The following is a 23,625-nucleotide window of genomic DNA, read 5'->3' on the forward strand; positions in this document are numbered from 1 at the left end:
CAAGCTGACAGCTTGGTTGCTCCAGTTCCGTTGATTGCCAGGACTCCCGGTCTTTCATCCCCGGTAAAAGCCATTCTGGTGGCTTCTCAAAGATTCCACTAGGAAACTTTATCGCAGTAAATGGAAACGTTTTTCCATTTGGGCCTCACAGAGAAAACTAGATCCCTTTACTGCCCCTGTTCCAGTGGTGTTGGATTTCTTGTCTGGCATTTTCAGCAAGGAGCTATCTCCTCCACAGTGAAAGTACAACTGGCAGCCATTTCTAATTTTCATATTGGTGATGACAATATTGCCTTAGCCTCCTCTAGGCTGTGTAAGGCTCTTCTTAAATGCACTTTTCTGTTGCGCCCTCCGGTCAAGGATTCAGTACCTCCTTGGGACCTTAACTTTGTCTTACAGGCATTGGTGGGTCCTCCATTCGAACCTGCAGCTTCGGTGGATTTAAAATTTTTATCCTAGAAGACAGCTTTCCTAGTCGACATTACATCTGCTTGGAGGGTTTCTGAGCTTCAAGCTCTTGTCTGCTGTGCATCCTTATTTGGTCTTCCATAAGGATTGGGTCTCTCTCCGTACTAATCCTTCCTTCTTACCCAAAGTGGCATCTGAAGCAAACATAAACCAGTCCATTAATCTGCCTGTTTTCTTCCCTAACTTCCAAAATAAAGGTGAATACAAACTTCATTTGTTAGATGTTCACAGACAACGTCACTTCTATCTTCATAGAACAAAACCATTCCGCAAGAATTTGTTTGTTTCCTTTTCCAAAGCTTTTCTGGGAAAAGCTATTTCTAAAGTTTCTTTGGCCAGATGGATCACTCTTTGCATTTCGCATAACTACAAAGCAAAAGGTTTATCTCCTCCTGGTATTTTTAAAGCTCACTCTACCAGGTCCATGGCAACTTCTGCTGCTTTTTGGTCTAGGGTTCTTTTGGACGACATCTGTGCAGCAGCGACCTGGGCCAATTCACATACCTTCATTTCCCATTACAAATTAGATCCGATTTCTAGGGGTAGAGCATCCTTTGGCTCTGCGGTGCTCAGGAATATCCTTCCATAAGGGCCTCCCAGGATTGGAGTAGCTAGGGACTCTGTCCCACAGGGTGCAGATAAAATGAAGTTAACTACTTCACATAAAGAAGTTATGTACTCACCATAACATTCCATCTGAGTAGTTATACTTCTTTTTTCTGCAACCTTCCCTCCCTCCGTCCCCTGGAACTTGTCTTGTTTTTACAGGTTTTGGTTCATTGGGCTGAGTTGCTTATGTAACTGGTTGCAGCAAACTCGATCTGAGGGAAGGTAGGAGATAGCAGTGCATTATAGGTAGGGGGAGGAGTTCGGAGCTTGGAGCAGATACTAGAAAAAAATTTGCGGGCTCGATCCGATACGGATCCGAATACCCACAGGTTGCAGAAAAATGAAGTACAGCTACTCAGATGGAACGTTATGGTGAGTACATAACTTCTTTTTTTCTACATTTAGCTTCCTCGCGAGGCATGCTTTGCCTTACTGATACAACAAAGTAATACACACTATGCTTGGTACCAACAGAAAATTATCACAGATGGATCCTGATGTCTATTGACAAAGTAAAAAATTATTAAAAGTGGGATGCTTACCACCCATGCTGAATGATTTTATTTGGGATGCATAAAAGAGTTAACAACTTTGATTCCTGCACAAAGCCTTTTTTTAAACTGGTTGAGAGAACATTGCAGTTTTTGCTTTAACTGAGTTGAACTTAGTTCCTTTAGTGCTTCCATAACATGCAACTATGAACAACAGGGGAGCTAGGTTAAAAAATCTTCATCCTGTCTTTACATATCTGGCTATGGCCAACCACTGTGATACCATCCTCATCAGCACAGAGAATTGCCCAACTATGACAGAACACGTCAAATACTATGGTTTGCTACAAAAAGCAGAGTGGAAGTAATGTCGGACACTTGTAATTTGGCACTATGCCACTGCACAGAATATTAAAGAAATAAAGTGATGCAGAAACTGAAAACAAGTTACTCTTAAATGTATTCACCTAGGAAAAGATGTCCTTTTAAAAAGTACAGGTGTGTACACTTACCACAAATGTAGATGTTTGAGTGTATTCATTGTTGCAGTCATCACACTTGGTTTATCTACCTGCAGGTAGAGCTCAGTCAGCCCAAATACCAGAGTCTTGGGATTTCTGCGTCAGATGCTGTCGCCTCATCCATGACGTCAGGTCATCAGGGGTGTAAAACATGCAGCCAACGCCATTAGATCAGTTTTTCTTGCCCTAGATGTCAGGAGCCCCCAAAATAGTAAGCAATCAAATGATGTGGAGCACCTCCAGTAAAAGGTAAATACCATTTCCATAAGATATGGGCAAAAAAGAGGATTGGTAGAAAGTATAGAAAGACGGGGGGCTGGAGGGAGGGTAACCATGACTGCAACAGTGAATACACTCGAACATCTACATTTATGGTAAGTGTACACAACTGTACTATGTTCTTCATGTTACACTGTTTTCAGTCATCACACTTGGATTGATTCCCAAAGCTGAGGAAGGGTGGAGGCAGTCAAGAAGTAGTAGGGCTGACTAGCAGGCCTTGTAAGACTGCTGTGGCAAATCCAGCTCTGGATTTAGAAAAGATAAGTAAGTGGTAATGCTTGGTGAAGGTGTGTACAGAACTCCAGGTTGCAGCAAGATGTCCCTGGTAGGGACTCCTCTGAGAAAAGCTGTAGAGGTTGCGGTAGCCCTAGTGGAATGAGGCCTGATCCCCTGTGGGGTAGGTTTTCCATGGTGTTTGTAGCAGAAATGGATGCAGTGTGCTATCCATGTAGAAATGGTTTGTTTCAAAATGGCCTTGCCCTCTGCCCCTGTATCAAAGCTGACTAGCAGCTGGTCAGATTTTCTGAAAGGTTTAGTCCTGTCAAGGTAGAACCTGAGCTGCCTGTGCATGTCCAAGGAGTGCAGGATCCCTTCCCCTTTATTCTGAGGATTAGGAAAAAAAGGTTGGCAAATGGATGGATTGGTTTAAAGCCACACTGGATACCACCTTGGGCATAAAAGATGGGTTGGTCCTGAGGGAAATGCTGTCCGCATGGAAGATAATGAAGGGTTCCACAGCCATAAAGGCCTGTAACTCAGACACTCTTCTTGCTGAAGTGATGGCTAGCAGTAAGGCTGTTTTCCAAGAGAGGAATTTTAACTCTGCTGTAGCAGCAGGCTCAAAAGGGGGAACTGTGAGCTTCTCTAGTACAAAGTTAAAGTCCCAGCCAGGAGTGGGAGCTCTCCTTGGGGGTCTTAAATTGTTAGCTCCAATAAGGAACTGTTCGATCAGAGGGTGAGAGAAGAGGGGTGGGCTCAGTACTGTAATGAGCTGAGATGGCAGAGGCATGAATATTAATTGATGAGAAGGATAGGCATTTGCAGAGCAGCTCTGCTAGGTAATCTAGGATTTGAGGCAAGGAGGGCATGGCTGTGTCCTTCCCTTGTGACCGACTCCAAGAACAGTATCTATTACACTTTTGTGAATAGGATTCCCTAGTACTGGGCCTCCTGGCCTCAAGGATAACATCCGGCACCTGTTTGCTGAGGGTTGCTGGTGATGTATTCAGGGAATAAACCAGGCTGCCAGGATCAGGGTTTGCAGCTGAGGATGCAAAATCTGTCCCTCCTGCTGGGACAGCAGAAAGGGGGTCTGATGTAGGTGCCAGGGTAGCACTGCTGTCAGACTGTGTAGGAGTGGGTACTAGTGCTGGCGTGGCCAGTCTGGTGCAATAAGGATTGGCCTTGGCCTGCCCTGTTTGATCTTGAGGAGAACTTTTGGAAGGAGGGGCAGAAGGGGGAAAGGCATAGATTGAGAGGTTTTCCCATGTGAAGGATAGGGCATCCACTTTCCAGGCTTGGCTGTGGGGAATTCTGGTGCAAAATTCGTTTAGTTGATGGTTTTGGGGGACACAAAGAGGTCCACTTCTGGTGTCCCCCCCACTTGTGTATTAGAAGTTTGAATGAGTTTGGATCCAGTTTCCACGCGTGTGGGTCCATTAGATTTCTGCTCAAGTCTGCCAGTGAATTTTGTTCGCCTGGCAGGAATTGAGCTTGCATGTGCACTTGGTTGCTTAAGGCCGTCTTCCACAGGGCCATAGCTAACCTGCAGAGTGGGTAGGAGTGAGTTCCCCTCTGCTTGTTTATGTACCATATAAATGTGGTGTTGTTTGTCTTTATCAGGAGTTGTCCTGGCAGGATAAGGTATTTGAAGGCTGTCAGTGCATTCTGTACAGCTAACATTTTGTTTTGATTAATATGCAGGTGAATTTGTCCTGGGCTTCATTTACCTTGAATGCATTTGCCTGCCATGTGAGCCCCCCATGCATAGTCTTTTGCATCTGTTCTCAGAGTTTGGACGGCGGGGGGTTGTGAGAAATGGAGTCCCTTGTTGTGGTTGCAAGCATCTGCCCACCAAAGGAACTCTGTCCTTAGGCAAGGAATGATAGGAATCACTGTTTCCAGGTCCTAGGAATGTTGACACCAAAGACTTTTTAAGTACCATTGAAGTTTCCTCATATGCAGTCTTGCATATGGAATCAGTAGAATACATGAGGCCATGAACCCTAGGGCTTGCAGTACTTTTCTTGCAGGTAGCTGGGTTTGGGTGGCCAGTAGATTGAAATAAGTTGTCAAATAAACCTGCTTTTCTGGAGTGAGGAATGCCATTTGGGAAGTTGTGTTCAAGCTTGCTCTGAGGAATACAATCTTTTGTATGGGTAACAGATGTGATTCCTTTTCATTGATGGTATACCCCAGAGAAGTTACGAGTCTCTCTACAAACGTCAGGTGCTGAAGTAGCAATTCCTAACCGTCCGCCTGAATCAGGGAATCGTCCAAGTATGGGTGAATTTGAATATTTCTCAGCCTGCAGTAAGCAGTGGCTGGAGCCAGGACTTTGTGAATTCCCTGGGCGCAGTAGATAAGCCAAAGAGAAGTGCAGAGAAACGTAGATATTTCCTGCAGGATTCCCTTATGGGGATGTGCAGATATGTTTTTTTTTTAAGTCTAGGGTGAATAGCCAGGAGTCCTTGGCTAGCATAGGAAGAAGCTGTTGGAGTGTAAGCATTTTGAATTTTGTTACCACCAGGAAAGTGTTCAGGGATGACAGATCCAGAATAGGGTACAGAGAGTTCTCTTTCCTGGGCACCAGGAACAGCCTGGAGTAGAAACCCTGTCCCCTTTGCTCTGTTGGCACAGGCTGAATAGCCCTGATACTGAGAAGAGAAAGTACCTGCTTTTGGGCCTCTGTCCACTGGTTTGGAGGAAGGCCTGGCAATCCGCTTGGGGTTGGCACAGACTAGAAATAGAAACTGTATCCCTGGGATACAATGTTTAAGACCCATCGGTCCTGGGTAATATACTCCCAAGTTTTTTGCATGCAGGGCGAGTTTTCCTCCTAGGGGTGCAAGTACTTGGGCATGGCTGGGAAGGATTAAGGACAAGTCATTGTGAACTTTTTCCATAGGGGGGTGGCTTATCACTCCCAGTTTTTGAGGACCGAGCACTCCATTGTTCAGATCTGTGCATACCCTGAGACTGTAGTCTTTGTAGTCTGTTGCCCCCGGGTTTGGGCTGAGAACGTCTGGAGGGGACTGGAAAGGACCAGTTTGTTGAAGGCCAATGCCTACTAAATCTAGCTGGCTGTACCTGTAAGAAATCTTTAACAGTCTGCATGGATTTACCTTTTTCCTCCATCTTTTTAAGAACTTCGTCTGCTTTAGAGCCAAACAAACAAACATTCTTGGTTTAATGGAGCATCAAGTAATTTTGCCTTGACATGGTCTGGCAAGATTTGTTCCTTCAGCCAAGCATGTCTTCTCAGAACAGAACCAGTGACAGCAGCCCTGCAAGATGCTTCTAACGCATCAAAACCACAGTGCAAAGTATGTTTACCAACTTGGTTTGCAGAATGCATTGTCTTGTAAGTCCTTATTTTCTGCACAATCAGGAATAACATTTTTTTTTGTTTAATTAGATCAATAATATGCTGCTGGTACTTCAACATGTGAAACTGGCAATTTAAAGTCCTGATGGCAAGAGTTGCAGAGGTATAAACCGTCTTACCCCATCTGTCTAGAGCCCTAGAATCCCTGTCCGAAGGGGTAGGGTTTTTGGCTGTAGAAGCCTTAACACCTTTAGGTCCCTGGAAAATGGTCTGTGGATCCACAGTGGGATTTTTAAAGAGAAATTTGTGAGAGTCTGGTACTCTGTAGTATCTGTCAGGCTTTCTAGGAGCAGGTGGTAAAGTATCAGGGGTAAGGCTGGATTCCATGAAGACATCATCTACAATATCCAGGACAGGGGAAATAGCTAGAGGCCTATGCTGAGGCAAGTCTAAAAATTCCCCGAGTCTCTTTTTGGACTGTGGGTAGTCCTGGCATTCCCAGCGGTAATGCTCTCTTAGGGTATAAAAGGTTTCACCGAAAGAAAGGTCCTCTGGGGGGGGGGGGGGGGACTGAGGGAACTGAATCCTCTGCATCTAAGTCCTCATAGGTAGAAAAGGGTATGCCCTGGTAATCACAGGGGTCAGAGTCATCACACTAATGGTCTGAAGAATCAGAAGGAAAATCAATTCTTTTGTCTTTTAGAGGGGGAAGGCTGGCTTCCCCTAATTAAAGTAATAAGGTCTTCAGCCATTCTAAGCATTTGTTTCTGTGGCATGGGAGCTTGAGAATGTGCTTTGGTCGTTGGTTTCCTATGCATAGTGCGAACTCTGGGCCTGAGAAATTCGGTAGATTTAGTCATTAACGAAGTAGTCCGTTTGATACGAACATCGGAAAGTCTGAATACACCCTCAGAATCTGGTGCCTGCACAGTGGCTCTGGACCCATCCAAGGTAGAGACATCCGCAGGTTCCATAGTCGAAGAAGGATCTTGCGGCTCCGAATGGGTCACGGTAGAGGCATGAGAATCTGTAGAAGTGGGTAACAGGGGCTGCGAAAGCACCTGAGTACCGGCGACTAGCTTAACGGAAGCGTCGTCGGCCGTTTTGGACCTATGCAGTCTTTGTCTTTATCTTTGCGTTTTTTCGGAAGATCGGTAGTCGGATGGCTTACCAAAGCCATTTTGGAATATGGAGAACGAGGGCGAAATAATTTAGAGACAAAAATAGCCCAACGACGAATAGTTCGGGCATTGAACAAGGAACAAAACCGAAAGTGAGGGACGTCGTGGTCTGGGCCTAAACAGGTGATGCAGTAAGAATGAAAATCTCTGTGAGGTATTTGCTTTCGACAGTCAAGACAATTGTTAACTTTATCTGACATCAATTACAGCAAGAAAAAAGAATCCCCAACTGGGTACTTAGCTTTAAAAGACTTAAGGATTATTCAACTCGAAAACAACTGGCACTTGCGAACTGCTTCTGCTTCGGGCTGCCGCATGGCAAGAAAAGCTGATGTAATGGCGTCGGCTGCATGTTTTATACCCCTGACGTCATGGATGAGGCGACAGCATCCGATGCAGAAATCCCAAGACTCTGGCATTCGGGCCGACTGAGGGCTACCTGCAGGCAGATTAACAAGTGTGATGACTGCAACAGTGAAACACGAAGAACATCTTGTATTCTAGTGATGCATCACTTTAAAATCTACAAAAAAATCTCTAAACTGGTTACATAAAGTGTGTGTGCGCGCGTGCGTGTGTTGGGATTGCCATTACATGACAGTTTTTCAATGCAGTTTTACAAAAGACTACTTTTTGAATGTTAATTTCAAAAAGTGAGTTTCAATAAATCTAAAATGAAGCATCCTCCAACCCCAAATTACCCATATATACCGTCCTTCCTTGCTTTTGCAAAGCCTTTCAACTCTAACTCTCATATTACCATTTCTTTCTATCTTCCCGTAAGTGTTCTTTTTCCATGTCATTCTTTAGTTCCATTTTTTGCAATCCTGCCATTTTAAATTTTACATGCATTAAAATGAAAACTCCAACTCTATCTGCAGCTCTCTCATACAACTTACATTCCATCCCATGTACGGACTTCCACCACCAATGTGATAAAACTATATACTCTGGCCTATTTACAGGTATTACAATTACAAAATGGAAATGTGGTGTACTTAAAGTTCACAGCTTTTTAGTTTTAATCACTACAAACAAAATCTCCTCTACTCTAGTAACAATGTCACTGCATTGTTACAACAGTTACATTCAGAAACAGGGCTATGGTAATGGCACAGTGTAAACGATCAGAGGGGTTCACAGTCTGGAAAGTAAAGAACTGAATACACTTACACAGCTGCAGCTACAGCAAGGTGCCTAGTTGCAACTCAAAGATGAAAGTCAGTGACTCTCCTTTCATCCGCATCATCACATACACTACGTGATAAATTACATATTTAAAACTGTACCAAATTTATCTTCGGGGATACAACTCAATTTCTTAGCAGGAATTATATGCAAGTAAAAATGCATGCATTCACGAACATTAAAATACTCAAAAAAATCGATCCATTAGTATTGCACTGTATTTCCTTATTCCTATCTTTTCACTGAAAAAGCAAGGCTTCACAGAAATGTGCCATAACCTACAGTCTTAACTACATGATAAAAAGAACTCTGACATGCTCCACAAAATGAAGTAAAATGACAAGTCACCATTTTGTAAACAAAGGTAAGAAGCTTTCATAAGAATTTAAAGAAATATGACTTCCTGCCAATAGGTACACGTCTGGTATCAAGCCAGAAATAGTGATGGAAATGCTAATTCAGTCACAGTCAAGCACCTCTACAATTTGGCTATGTAATTTTGGTCTACATTACATTTTAAAAAACTTCAGAAAGTGGGTACCTTACCAAAGAATGGGAAGTTATAACTGTTGGAGTCAATGTGTTGGTGCTGCTTCCAGGAGCAAGAAGGTTATTCACAGCTGCATTAACTTTATCAAAGTTGGGGTTAGATAGAAGACATGGGGCAAAAGGAAGTTCAAGGTCCTTTGGTTTCTTGCCCTTCTGTGGTTGACTCTCATTTGGTGCCCCTGGCTCCTTTTCCTTTCTTTCATCCTTGACTCTCAAAGTAGAAGGTGGTGACTCTTCTTCTGGAATTCTGAGCTCAACTTCTGAAGTGACAGGCTCAGTGCATGTTTCCATGGAAACCATATGCATGATTTCTTCATCTGAGGGCAGTTCTTTGGGAGAAGGTTCAATAACCACAATTACTTCCTCCTCTGGGCTTTCAACTTTGACCTCAGGTACATTTTTAAGCAAGACAGGCTGACTAGGAAGCTCATCACAGGTGGTAATTGTGAATGAAGGAGGTCGCACTTCAGTGGTCTCACTTTTAACTTCCATCACACTGGCTGGATGCTGAGCAGGAGAAGAAACAATCACCTAAATAAGAAAAACATTAACAGACAAGATATTGTATCACACCATTCTATAGTGTTACCCTTGAACACCATTATATCTTGTGATTCATGCTGTGAGATGAGTAGACTAAACCTAAGCAGTTACAAATGCCCTCAAGAGCAACAACTGTGTGCCATTATATGTAGCGGCATAAACTGGAGAAATGAATACAGTACAGTATACAAGATTCATTACAGTAATCCTTTCTTTTCATATTTTTACAGGATGAAATGTATTTAAAGCCATTTGCAATAAATATTGTCTACTAATTACAAGAATTATTTACTTGTAGTTTGTTAACTATGTTAGTGGGATGGTAAAGGACCTTTTTCAGCCACTACTCTGCCCACATTGCCTACAAGACAAACATATAATGGCACAAACATAAAGTAGTTAAACCAGCAGTCTTTGAGAAAAAAAACAATGAAATTAAAACAAAGTTATCCAACTGCAATTAAAACACAGTAAAAATAAAATATAAACAGTTGTATTACAAACTTAGTAATGTTACAGGAAACAATCATATCAGACACCTGCACTGTACAGAGTAGAAAGAAGTTGTTTAAAACCTGAAGGAATGTTACGAACTCTAGCAAGTAAATCTGGAACGTGTGTTTATTTTCATTCAACAAGTGTACCTTTTTAAAAATGAGAAAAATCAAGCAGGTCAGTAACCCGGGAAAGAAGACTGTCCCAAGAAACAGGCTTTACCTCCAGAAAAGATAAAATACACATTTTCAGGTTTTTTTTGTAGGGAGGAAAAATGTAGGCAAAGTAATATATGTACAGGTACTGATGCAACTCAACAGAACTAGAAAGTACCAGGGAAACTGATAAGTCAACAAAAAAAAAAATTACTAGCCTTCAAATGGCTCTTGATGTGCTGCACATCATCAAAGGCTCTGAACACCAATGATTTGCAAAAGTCATGCCCTGTGCAGCTTTCTCATGTGTCCTCAGTGTGAGAAATTTCAGAAATCGTGTCCATTGCTGTAAGTGAAACAAGTAATTACCCAATACATTCTGCACTACTTCAGAGCTTTTGTTTTCCTCCCCCAATGTTACGTGACTGAAACTTGGAGATGCAAGTTTGTTGAGGGCTTGCCCACCACACCACTTCCGTTGTAGGGGGAGCAGGACTAATTCTAAGCTGTCCTATTACTTTGAATATAACTGGCAGCTTGCCAGCTTGAATGAGTGAGCACTTTTGATGCAAGTGACTAATTTCTCATATTGGAATAATGGTCAGTTGATCTGCAAGATGGTATGTAGTAAGTAACTGGTCAGATTTCCACTTACACTATCTCAGCTTGGCACATTTATTTTAAATCTCAAACTCCTGCACTCAAGAGTATGCATGAATCCTCCTTGTGGAGCTAGCAATAACCAAGCAGTGCAGGAATATCAGGCCACTGCACTTTACCAGTACAAACTCCTTCCCAGCATGGAGGTTGACTCCTGAAAGACAAAATAAAATATGTAAATTAAATACTTACCCGAACTCATAAAATACAAGAGAGTGCCTCCACTCTAAAAGATGGAAAATCATCTACAAAATAATGGCAAAGAGGTAATAAGCACCCACTGCAGAAACCCTTCCCTGGCATCATATGATATGGACACCTGCCATCTATTAAAAGCAAATTTCGAAAGCCCTCTGCAATAACTGCTGGGAAGAAACTCAAGCAGAAGAAATTAAACCTCCATGTGGTGGAAGCAGGATGAAGACCTAAAAGCAATCACTCAGAAGGCAGAGTCCAGAGGAATCAATTTGTTGAAAGAGGTCCAACTCCTAAAGCAGGGTCCAATTAATAATGTTTGGCAAAGGTTTGAATGCAAGAAACAAGTAGCTACCACTCGATAAAAAAAGGAAGCAGTCACTCCCTTGTGGAATGGACTATGAAAGTAGTAGTTCAAAGCACCATTAGCTGTCAAAGTAATTAGCAAACCATTTAGGATAATGTTCTCTTAAGCACAGTGAGGCACTCCTTACCCAAAGCAAAGGAAATGAAACACACTGGTCTGTCCTCATAATGTAGTGCACCCTTCTCAGGTAAAATTGACAGTGTATAGAATATGAAACGGGCTCTTTCTCCTTAGAAAGAAAATGAGGCAATGAACTGACTAACGTTAGTTCAAGGTCAGATCTGACACTGCTTTCAGGGAAAAACATCAGTTAATCCTAAAGAAACTAGATCCTCATGATACACCAAAACAGGTTTCCATACAAGTGGCACCCTGCATCTTTGAGATCCTGTAGGAGATGAAATGGCCACCAAGAGAAGTGTCTTCTGAGTGGTAATATTCAAGCCCACCAACTGAGTGTGCGATGGGAGAAGTCAACTCTGTAAATCTTGAAGTTCAGATTCTAAAAAAGGGTTCGTTTAAGACAGGAAAAGGTGCAGAATGCAATCATTCTTGAACTGAAAAAAAAAATGGTGCTGTGTAAAAGCTCTGCCTTACAAAAGGTCATGATACACCAAAGAAGTAGAAAAATACACCACAACTATAGATTAACTCGGCTCCAAGTCAAACAGATGCTTCTGAAGTACCAGGGAAGCACCTGCATCCTGCATTACCATCCCAGACAGAAAACAACTTTCACCAGGCAGAGTTAAGTCTGACAAATTAAAGTGATCTTTTGGCGTGGTGCTTCAATCTCTGACACCTCTGCATAAAAGCCCAATGGGAGAAAGGATTTAATGAACAATGTAAACGTGAAGACTTTTCACACAACTATAGGGGAATTTCCTTGGCCTGTACTGGGACAGGTTCTAATACTACCAGGTACTACATACCCTGCAAAAGCACCCATCTCACCCACAAAGACGCAACTTTCAATTTTGCTATCAGTTACAAAATCAGATAAGGAAAGGAACACATGAATCTTCAAATTTATCAAGGGGAGAACATGCCCACAATTATCTAAACTACACCCTGTTGAAAGACACAGAAATGAACATGTCTGTACTCTCCAGACTGGAAGAGTTCAACCTGAGACACAACACATTTCCAGAAGACCTTAAAACAAGTCTCTCTCATCCTCATGTTCCGGACAGAGACAGAAAATGCAGCTAACTGAAACTGACCACCCATACTTTCACCACAGATGTACCATACAGCTCTAAGAGGCAACAGCTCCCCCCTCTGGCACACTGACAGACTTCCATACATCTCAACACAAGGTTTACCAGTGAGTGCCATTTTGCCTGTTCACATACCACATCACAGCCTAAATGCATTAGATCTCAGAAGACGCAGCAATGATGTCAACTCCCATTTGAGGGACTGCAGGGTACAGAACAATGTCCTGGTTTGTTAACAATGCTCATCATTCAACAGACTGTGGGCTTAAGATCTGATACAAGCATGAAGTCATTGGACCTGATCCATTCACTGACAAATGAAGCACACTCATTCACAGGCAGGCAAAGAGGACAGGAAAGATTAGTGCCTACCATGAGGTCTAGAAGGTGTAAAAGCATGTAGCCTTCATCCACTTCTACATCACCCAAGCTGAAAAGGTACTACTTTCTGTACCCACTCTGTTAAACAAAAAATCAACTTTAGACGGTACACAAGACACCCAATAAGGAAAATTTCTTTAGAAGGAACTAGTGAAGATTTCTCCTACCTTATGATTACCTCAACCAAATACAGTCAGAGAAGCACCCAAGACAGGGCCACATGCAGCCAGACATCTAAACAGAGGAAACGTCAGGAGACCTTTTACCCTGCAAGGCCACTGCCATCATGTCACGCAACTCAGTACACACTTTGGCCATACAAAGGCAGATCAAACTAAAAAAAAGAAGTTATGTCCTCACCATAAAGTTCCATCTGAGTAGTTAGACTTCATTCTTCTGCACATATGGGTATTCGGATCCGATTCGGATCATAGCAGGCAAAACTTTTCAAGCATCAGCTCCGAGCTCCAAGCTCCTACCCTACCTATATTATATCACTTCCTCCTATCTAGCCCCAGATCGAGTTTGCTGGCACTAAATGGCAACATAACCACAATCCTAAACAAAAAAAACCTGAAGAGTGAGGGGGATGGAGGGAGGGAAGGTGCAGAAGAATGAAGTCTAACTACTCAGATGGAACGTTATGGTAAGGACATAACTTCTTTATCTGAAGTAGTTAACTTCATTCTTTCTGCACCTATGGGACAGAGTCCCCAGCTACTAGTACTCCTGGGAGGCCCTTATGGAAGGATATTTCTGAGCACCACAGAGCCAAAGGATGCTCTCCCTCTAGAAATAAGATCCAATTTATAATGAGAGATGAATGTGTGTGAATTGGCCCAAGTCGCTGCCGCACAGATATTGTCTAACGCAACTCTTGACCAAAAAGCTGCAGAAGTGGCCATTGCCCTAGTGGAATGAGCCTTCAATACCCCCAGAAGGAGATAAACCTTTGTCCTTATAAACTTGTGCAATACAAAGAGTGATCCACCTTGCTAAGGACACTTTCGAAACTGCTTTGCCCAAAAATGGTTTTGAAAAAGAGACAAACAATTGATCCGACTTCCGGAAGGGTTTAGTCCTATGGAGGTAAAAACGAAGCTGTCTATGGACATCCAATATATGAAGCTTACGTTCACCTCTATTTTGGAAATTTGGGAAGAAGACTGGCAAATTTATAGATTGATTAATATTGGCTGCTGAGGCCACCTTGGGAAGAAAAGAAGGGTTCATACGCAGCAAAACCCTATCCTTGTGGAAAACCAAATGGGGGGGCAAGGAGGATAAGGCCTGCAACTCTGAAACTTTTTTAGCTGAAGTGATGGCAACCAAGAATGCTGTCTTCCATGACAAAAACTTCATCTGAACTGAGCCGGCTGGCTCGAAAGGGGGAGAGGTTAAGGCTTGAAGGACTAAAGTCAGATCCCAGGGGGGGCACTGTTTCTTTAACTGGTGGTCGCAATAAAAAAGTGCCCTTCAGGAAAGCTTTACACAATTTGGCAGAAGCCAGAAGCAACCTTATTTTCACCTACATGAAAATTAGAGATGGCAGCCAGTTGAACTTTGATGGTGGAAGCACTTGTACCTGATAGAAAAAGATCGGCCAAAAAATCCAGTATGACCGGAACGGGGGCTGTAAACGGGTTCTGATTGCATTGAGAGGCCCAAATGCAAAAACGTCTCCACTTGCTATTGTAGAGTTTCCTAGTGAAGGCTTTAAGGGAAGCTACCAGAATGTTAACAGGGGACGAAAGTCCGGGAGTCCTGATGATCATGGGAACTGGAACAGCCATGCCATCAGCTTGAGATTGTCCAGGTTGGGCAGTGGCATGCCTGAGGGGTGAGAAATTAGATCCGTACAGGGATCTAGAGCCGATGGAGGAGCCAACAGGTGAGACCATAGGAAGGAAAACCACACTTGGCGAGGCCAGAAGGGAGCTATGAGAATGACTTTGCACTGCAGCCGGCAATCTCTCTGAAGGAACTTTCGAATAAGAGGTAACTGGGGATAAGCATACAGTAGCTCGGGAGGCCAAGCATGGACTAGAGCGTCCCTCAGGACATCCCCCAGAGGGGGGATCAGAGCGAAGAAGTTGCTGCACTTCATGTTGGAAGGAGATGCAAAGAGATCGCAGCAAGGTTGACCCCAAACAAGGAAGATTTTCTCCGCCACTGATTGTATTAGAGACCACTCGTAAGGCAGAAGGATTGCCCTGCTGAGACTGTCCGCTAGAATGTTGGAGCGTCCCGGGATATGCATTGCTATGAGAAACCGGCTGGTAGATATGGCCCACTCCCAAACCCTCATGGCCTCGCGACAAAGGGGGTAGGATCGGGTCCCTCCCTGTTTGTTTATATACCAGACTACAGACATGTTGTCTGATTGAATGGCTACCGTTCCCCAGAGGTATTACAGGGTGGAAGGCTTTCAACACTAAAAGCACTGCCCTCATCTCCAGGATGTTGATGTGTAGCTTGGTCTCTGGAAGGGACCACGTACCTCGGACCGTTCTTCCCAGGAAGTGCCTCCCCCTACCCGAGCTGGGAGGCGTCCGTGGTCAACGTGGCCTGAGCCGGAAGGGGTAGAAAGCTGCGCCCCGCAAAAATGTCCACTGATTGAAGCCACCACTAGAGTGATGATCTGCATGTCCAGTTGATTCGGATGTGGAAACTCATCGGTAGGTCTAGCCAGGACCATTGAATTGCTAGATTCCATTGAAGGACTCTCATGTGAAGACGTGCAAGAGGGAGGATAGAGACAGAGGTTGCCATCAAACCCAGGGCCCTGAGAACATCGGCTGCTGTGACTACAGAGTGATCCAAGATCGCCGATACATGGAGTCTGAGATTTTTTATCCTTTCCGGGGTGAGAAAAATCTTTGACTGAATTGAATCCAACAGTGTCCCAATGAAGTCTATGATCTGGATCGGAGTCAGGTGGGACTTGTTGAGGTTGATTGTGATGCCTAACTTGTGAGTCAGACTGAGGAAGTAGTGTAGGGCCTGACACAAGAGACGTTTGGTGGATGCAGCGAAGAGCCAGTCGTCTAGGTAGGGGAATACCTGAATGCCCTGAAGTCTCAGGTGAACCGTTACGACCGCCATAACCTTGGTGAACACCCTGGGGGCTGTGGTGAGACCGAAGGGTAGGGCTCTGAATTGAAAGTGACTGGCCCCTAGCCGAAAGCGTAGAAACCTCCTGGAACTCCTGTGGACCTTTGATGTGATGGTAAGCGTCCTGGAGGTCTAACGAGCGTATCCAGTCGCAATCTCTCAGAAACGGTAGAATGCACTGTAGAGTGACCATCCAAAATTTTTGTTTCTCTACCGACAGGGTTGAGGATAGACAGGTCCAGAATGGGCCTGAGATCCCCCGTCCTCTTTGGCACTAAAAAGAACCTAGAGTAGATGCCTGATGCGGATTGATCTAGGGGGACCAGCTCGATGGCTCGTTTTTGTAGCAGCTTCAAAACTTCTAATGCTGCAGCCTCCCTGTGAGCGGGTGGAACATCTGGAAGGCGTGCTGGAGTAATGGGACATGAAATGAAGGGGATAGAATATCCTCTGGATATGACATTTAACACCCAGCGGTCTGCAGTAATGGACTCCCATGCCGCTGGATGTAAGGAAAATCTTCCCCCAACTGCCTCCAGAGTAGAACAGCCGGGCAACCCCTCAGGGTTGCTGTGCGGGTCTGTTGGAAAAAGGTTCCCTAGACCCAAAGTTTCTGGGACCCCCTTCTGCCTCTGGGACGGCGTCAGTATTGTTCCCTCTGCCTCTGGGGGACGAATATTCCTGAGTGTCACGAAAGGACTGTGATTTTCGGAACCACATCTTCTTTTGCCCCATTTGGTTCCTAGAGTACGACCTCTGGGGGTTAGAGAAGAAGATTCCAACGGCTGACAAAGTCTTTCCATCCTTCTCACTCTGGGTTAGTGTGTCACTTACAGTCTTCCCAAAGAAGGATGATCCATTAAAAGGGGCATTGATGAAAGACGCCTTAAAGAGGTCCTCAAATTGACACAGCCTGATCCAGGCGTGTCGCCTCAAGGCAATGCCTGTACCACCAGCTCTAGTGGCTCCCTCCGTAGCATGAGAGAGGATGCGCATAGAGGTATTAGTCACTGATTTCAATGTAGTCATCTTTGCAGTAAAGGACTGCTTGTCCTGCTGCTACAGAGACTCTGGGGGTGACTCAGTTAGTTCCGAGATAAGGTCTCACTGCAGTCGGATGACATGTGCCAAGTAATTCAGTGCACGGATAGAAAATGTCGCTGATAAGTACATGCGCTTCCCGAAACGATCGATCTGGACTCCTTGTCTGGTGGATGAACCGAGGAACTCTCCTGAACCAGTTGCTTCTTTGTGGCTGCTGCAACCACCAAAGCGTCTACCGGGGCTCCCTTGGACCATGCTTGCCTGTCTGACGGCGGGGAAAGAATTTTGTCTGGCTTTTTGGGTATAGGCTCTACGGTGTCAGGATCCTTCCATGCCCTAGTGGTGATGAGGTCCACCAAAGGGTCAGCTGGAGGGGAGACCCAAGAAGTAGATGGGCCCACAACAAAGGCCTCCAGGAATACAGACTCAACTGCAGAGGGTTTGGGGGCTGACCAACCTCCTCTTTGGTGGAGGATCTCCATAATGTCTCCGAATGAGACGTCCTCGGTAGGTGATCTGGGGGAACCCCCTCCTTCATCCAAGTCCGTATCGGTGGTAATGGACCCAGGGGAGTCCAAGTGCCTCCTCTTACACTTGCGCTTATGAGGTTCCTCTCCAGTGGGACTCTCTGAAAAGGATTCGTAAGCCTCCAGGGATTCCCTGAGGGGAACAACCTGGGGTTGCTTTGGCACGGGCTGTCCCTGAGACAGGGTAATGGGAGCAGAATCCAAAATCAGAGGGGTCTGAGTAGGATCCGAGTAGGTGAGCTGTGGCCTCAACCTCTGGGAGAGGACCCTTTCCACTGCCCTGAATGCCGATGGAGAGCACACCTCCGTAGCTCGTAAGGATGAGGCTCTCCCTGGATCCGAAGCAGGGACTCTCCCCAGATCCGAAGCAGGGATCAGAGCCGACAGCAGGGTAGTCTGGGCACCAAGGATGGGATCCGAAATAGCAAGATCTCGACCCTAGGGCCCGACTCCCAGACTACGGCTCAGAGAGTCTCCTGGATCCGGGTTACGGCCAGCTTTGAGGAAAAGAGAACAATCGGCGCCGACCCAACAGCTCCGAAAGGTCTCTGACCCAAGAACCCCGAATCGTCGGGTCGGATCGGGGAAGGAGAACAGAGTTGTAGAAGGACCCTCTCCCATGGGAGAGGGCCCTGGTAAGACCCCCATCTGAATCTGGTTCTGGATGAACCTCCTCATCAGCCTGTCCATATCAATTTCGGAGACACTTCAAGTCGACCTGGAGGAAGCGACCGACTCGGGTCTGGGCCAGATCTGAGGGGAGTGCCTCGGCTCCCTCGGCTCCAGCAAGAAATGGGGAGAGCTGATCAGAGGAGAACGAGACCTGGGTGTCCTTGAAGAGGGGCTGGAGAAAGACTCCCTGTCTGGTGATCTCTTTCTGGGCCTGTCCCTCTCTTTGTGGAGCTTCTCCTTCTCTCTTCTGTCCCTACCTCTCTGGGACGAATCCGATGAAGCAGGCCTGGCGGGAGGTTGAGTCCCTGCCTGCGCAGTGTCACTGGCTGGGGAGGAAACCGAGGCAGACTCCAGGGCAGAAGCTGGTAGCAGATCCTTAGCCACAAGCTTAGCCCGACGATCCTTCAGTGCCCCAAGGTTAAAGCCTAAACAAATGTCGCAGGATACAGACAGATGGGTGACCCTTAAACATAGAACACAGAGAGTGTGGCCATCGGCTGGTGACAGCTTATGACCACACTCTGTGCATTTCTTAAAAAGAACCTTAGGCTGTTCAGCCATAGTGGAGAACAGTAAAAGCCCTAACGCCCACACCCACACACACACACTTAAGGGATTGGGCCTAGGTGGGAAACGAGACTACAAAACAGTACTACACAAACACTTTTTTTTTTAAACTAACACGATGACCAAACGTGAAGAAGGGAGGAAAAAAAGGGAAAGGTACTCGCACCCAACTACACTACTAAGACCAAAAAACCTTAACACCTTGCTTAGAGCTCAGAGACCACGATGCTGACTCGGAGCGGCAAACGAGATCTGGGGCTAGATAGGAGGAAGTGATGCAATATAGGTAGGGGAGGAGCTTGGAGCTCGGAGCTGATGCTTGAAAAGTTTTGCCGGCTCGGATCCTAATACCCATATGTGCAGAAAGAATGAAGTTAACTACTTCAGATCAATAGTGTAAGTGAAGTCAACTACAACAAACTGAAGGAAGCTCTACTGAGGATTCCTGACAATGTGCCAAAAAGTATCCACAATGTCCAGCCACATCACCAATGTACCTTGGTGCAGCAGACACAGCATCCCCTACAGAGACACCATCTGGAGATGTCAGTCATACTGAATAAGACAGCTGAAGTACATACCAAAAAGGGGCATTATACTTTATGATGGGCATAAAGAGGGCAGAGTGCATTGGTTTGATGACCTCTCTGGACTTAGATGCCATGCTCTCGCTTAAGTTGAGCAACTTAGAAGGATTCTCTTATTATCTTACATACATGTTGGTATAAGGCTAGGTTACAATTTACACAGGTTCCCAACATCCCTGACTAGTAAATCAACTTTTAAGGGTGTTTTACTGATGACCATACTTGGGGTGGGAGCCTTCCAAAATGGGTACCATATGTACTTCTTGGTACTGAGTTTTAAGCCAAGGCTTTGGCCCTTTAGGAAGAGTGTTCTCGTCTGGGGGGGGGGGGGATCAATGACTACTCTCAGTTTCCAATCATCTGCGAACTTAGTTAGCCAGAGGCCTTTGCCAATGGCTTTGACACCCGAGAAGTGGATGTCAAAGAGGAGAGGGCCTAGCACAGAGTCCTTGGAGACTCCACTACTAAACGGCCTCTTTGTAAAGGTAGCCTCACCGATTCTAACCTCCTTGGTCCTACCAGTGAGCCATCTAGCCATCCAGCATGTTATAAAGGAGTTTATACCAAGTTCTGTAAGTATGTTGGCAATGCCAGAGTGGGGCATTGTATCAAATGCCTTAGCCAGATCTACGTAAGCACTATGCACAGTTTTTCCCTTCATCCATTGCTTTAGTGACCTTTTCAAAGTAGTACACCAGATTCAACAAGCATGACATTCCTTTCACAAAGCAAAACTGGGATGGTTCCAGTGTCTAGAGATCCATGTCCTAGATAATTATTAACATGGCTTTGCAAAAAAGATAAGTAAAACAAATGGGTCTGTAGTTTCCAGACTCTGCTGAAGGACCTCCCTTATGAAGAAGGATGACCGTCAGAGTCCTCCATTCATGTGGCACAAAGCCTGTTTTAAGACTACAGTTAAATAAAGGCTCCAGGGGTCCTCAAGTCATATTTTAGACTATTCAGGAAGCATCCTGGGATTTTATCAGGGCCCAATGAGGCCGTATTCTTTGTGGCTTTTGTGAGTGCAGCAAGTACATGCACTCTAGTTATAGTTGGATGAGGTTATGTTTGAGGGTATTATTGGGGGTTGGTTGGGGGTGAGAGGGATTAAAGTTGGAACTGAATTTGTTTACTATAATCGCCAGACTCACTGAATGTGGTACCATTAACCACTAGTTCAGCAACATAATGTGTGCTGCCCTTGAGGTTTCTGACATAACTGTAGAAGGCCTTATGGTTATCTTTCAAGTAGAAAAGCATCTTAACCTTAAAGTTGGCTTTTCTTCACCCAATCAATCAGTCTTATCGGTTGCCTACTTACTTTGATGACAGAGTTTTTATCATTGTGGGGAATTACCCTTCCAAATTTTTGCTATTTTTTATTTTCCTTTTTTTGCATATTCTATTTAATTTGGGATGTCACCAGAGCATTTTGTTCCTAGTCTTACTTCTGGTAGGTAAAGCAGACTGTATGCAGTCATTGACAATCCCTTACCATATCCTAGTCAATTGCAGGTAACCCACCATGTCCAAAAGCACATACAGCATACTTGAACCTACTGGCAACACTTGCATCGGCATAGACTGGTGTGTTCTCGGGGTTTGGAAAGGCAGTGAATTTTGGCAAACCCTCACTTAATAAAAGGTAATTTGCATTGGAATAATTCCTAACTGTTAATGGTTTTAATGGGATTACAGAGTTGATTTTCAAGGAGACCGCTTCATGGTCGGATCTTACCATGGAGGACAAGACATTTGCGGGGGTGTGCAGCATTCTCCCATATTTGTGAGCATGGGATCCAGTATGTTACAGCTTCTAGTGGACATATTTGAAATTTGGTCAACTGTGTTTGTATTTACGAAGTCCAGGAATCTTTAAGCCTGTAGATCTGAAGCCATGTAGGATTCCCAAGCTCTAAGGTGCAATTAAAGTCTCCTATGCCCAGGGCATTAGGTTGAATGGCAAGTGTCACCACAGTAGGTCCAAGTATGCACTATGTGCTTCTTGGGACATGGAAGGAGACCTACAGCTGGCTAGGATATGATATGGGAGTTTGTCTGTGCTGATCTGCACATGGAGAAACTCCAGCACATCATCCTGTTTGACCACCCTAGATAATAATGCTTGTTATTGATGTATATTGAGAAATCTCTACCTTTAGCCCTTGTTTGTGCAGCTACTGGTCTAAAAGTATGGAAGGGACTAAAATCTTGCACTGCCAGAGTACTCTCTGCCACTTCAAACCATGTCTTTTTTTTTTAAAACAAGAAAAATCTATTAAACCATCACTTATGACATAGGCAACCATACATTTATATAAATGAAAACAAACATCGACACTATCCTAGTTGCAAGCATTTTACATCACAAACCATACTGACACTCCCAGTTGCAAACATTATACATCACTTATAAGCTACCCAATCATTTTGAGTCAAACATTACATAGCTCATTTAAGTCCTGTCTTATTTTAAACCTCATTCCTTCCCCTGTATGTATTGTTCCCACAATTCCCACTTTTTCCATGTAGTTTGCACCTACCCTTTTTTAAAGATCTCAATTCCAGTTTTATCTCTGTTATTATATTTACTACTGCTAGTATAATTGGTTTAGATTTTGATTTCCATTTTCTAGTAATTACTTTTTTGGCAGCCACCATATTTAGAGACAGCAAGGACTTACCATGTCTAGGCAATTCAGATTCTGTATCATAGCTCACAAAAATCATCTCCCTTGTCACACCAATCTGCCCACCCAGCATCTGACAGTACATTCCACAGGGAATCCTTAAAATCCGCCAACTTACCGCACTCCCAGAAAATATTTTTCCAATCACCTCTTTCTTCCCCGCCACACCTCCAATATTTGCTGTCTACCTGAAGAAAAATTCTCTGGAGTCCAATTCTGGTATAACAATCACAACTTACTTGATTTTCATATGTCTCTGCTTTATACAGGCTGTCAAAGAATTTCCAAAATATTTCCAATACCTCTACAGGATCTCTTATTACCTTCCTTGTTATACGCTCCCTAACCTTGGCGACAACCCTTTCTACTTTCTGTTGCCCGAGTCGTTGTGCTGAAAGTTTTTGTGCTCTAGTGCCATTATCAAAAAACGGTTACTTAACAGTAATCTTTCTAAACTCATGTATATTATTGAGGTAATCCCATATTTTCTGATTAGCAATCTGCAGTTGGTCCTCTTCTTGTTCTGTGAGATTCCACCTGTTCAATATTTTAACATTTATCAGTCCCTCTTAATAATTATTGTTACTTCTTAATCAGAGCTCCCTTTCTTTTGTTTACACCTATTTTTAAACTCCACCTTAATTCATCCCACTCCCTAGCTATATTTTCAGAAGTAATTTCTATCCTCTCAAATAGCTCCTGTGTAATCTCCACTACTCATTCCTTAAATTCCTCTTTTTCAACAGATAGGTGGGAAAGCACCAGTGTCTCATTTTTATTTCACTACCCTGTGTTTTTATTTTAGCTGTTACTGGCGCATAATCTAAAATAGTAATTGGGTGCATATCAAGGCCTTTAATTAAATACACATATTCCAGTGAAATGGAAATTGTCTAACCTAGCCCAGTTTTTATATCTTGGAGAATAATATGTAAATTCACTCTGAACTCCTATTACTGAATCCACATCTTCCATGCCAAACAATTTTATAAATATCTTCAAAAATCTACTCTCCTTTGTTATACTTTCCCTTCTGGGGCCCCTAGACATCTTCACTGTTTCAAATCAAATTCTTGTCCCCACCTACAAGTAATATTCCTTGCTGAAAACTGATCATTTCTCCCATAATTTTCTTAAGCTCCATTACAGCAGTTTTAAATGGAATATACACTACATGCCAGTGTAATCTTCCTCCCTTGCCAGTAGCCCTCAGCACTGCAAATCTGCCATTATCTTTTTTATCCTTTTCTATCACTATTGGAGCTCCTCTTGCAATTAATATAAGTACTCCTCTTTTCCTTTGTCCCAGATATTCCACTGAATAACCACCCAGAAAACCTTTCTTTAGCAAATTCACATGTTCTGTTCTTTTCAAGTGTATCTCCTGTAACATAGCTATTTGCACTCTAGATTTTTTAACTCAATACATCTGAGTGAAGCCTCCCGGTGCATCTGCAATTAGCTCCTACTGATGCCTCTAAGTGTCAAATATTGCTCATTCATATTTGCATATACAATTCCAAAACCATGTTATGTACAACATTGTAAAAGATTTATGTTAAAGCTTAC

The 23,625-nt window shown here is 44.0% G+C and overlaps 1 protein-coding gene across 1 annotated transcript in view; it reads right to left on the reverse strand.

Moving 5' to 3' along the window:
* The window catches only part of ELK1 (ETS transcription factor ELK1), a 743,407-nt gene that overhangs the window by 208,315 nt on the left and 511,467 nt on the right, over positions 1-23,625 (reverse strand). The window contains exon 4 of the mRNA XM_044080278.1: positions 8,834-9,367. Coding sequence (XP_043936213.1) covers positions 8,834-9,367 — 534 coding nt within the window. The remainder of the gene's footprint in view (positions 1-8,833; positions 9,368-23,625) is intronic.

This window comes from Protopterus annectens, chromosome 8.part0, assembly GCF_019279795.1.
Source record: "Protopterus annectens isolate FY-2018-M chromosome 8.part0, PAN1.0, whole genome shotgun sequence".
Classification (NCBI taxonomy): Eukaryota; Metazoa; Chordata; order Ceratodontiformes; family Protopteridae; genus Protopterus; species Protopterus annectens.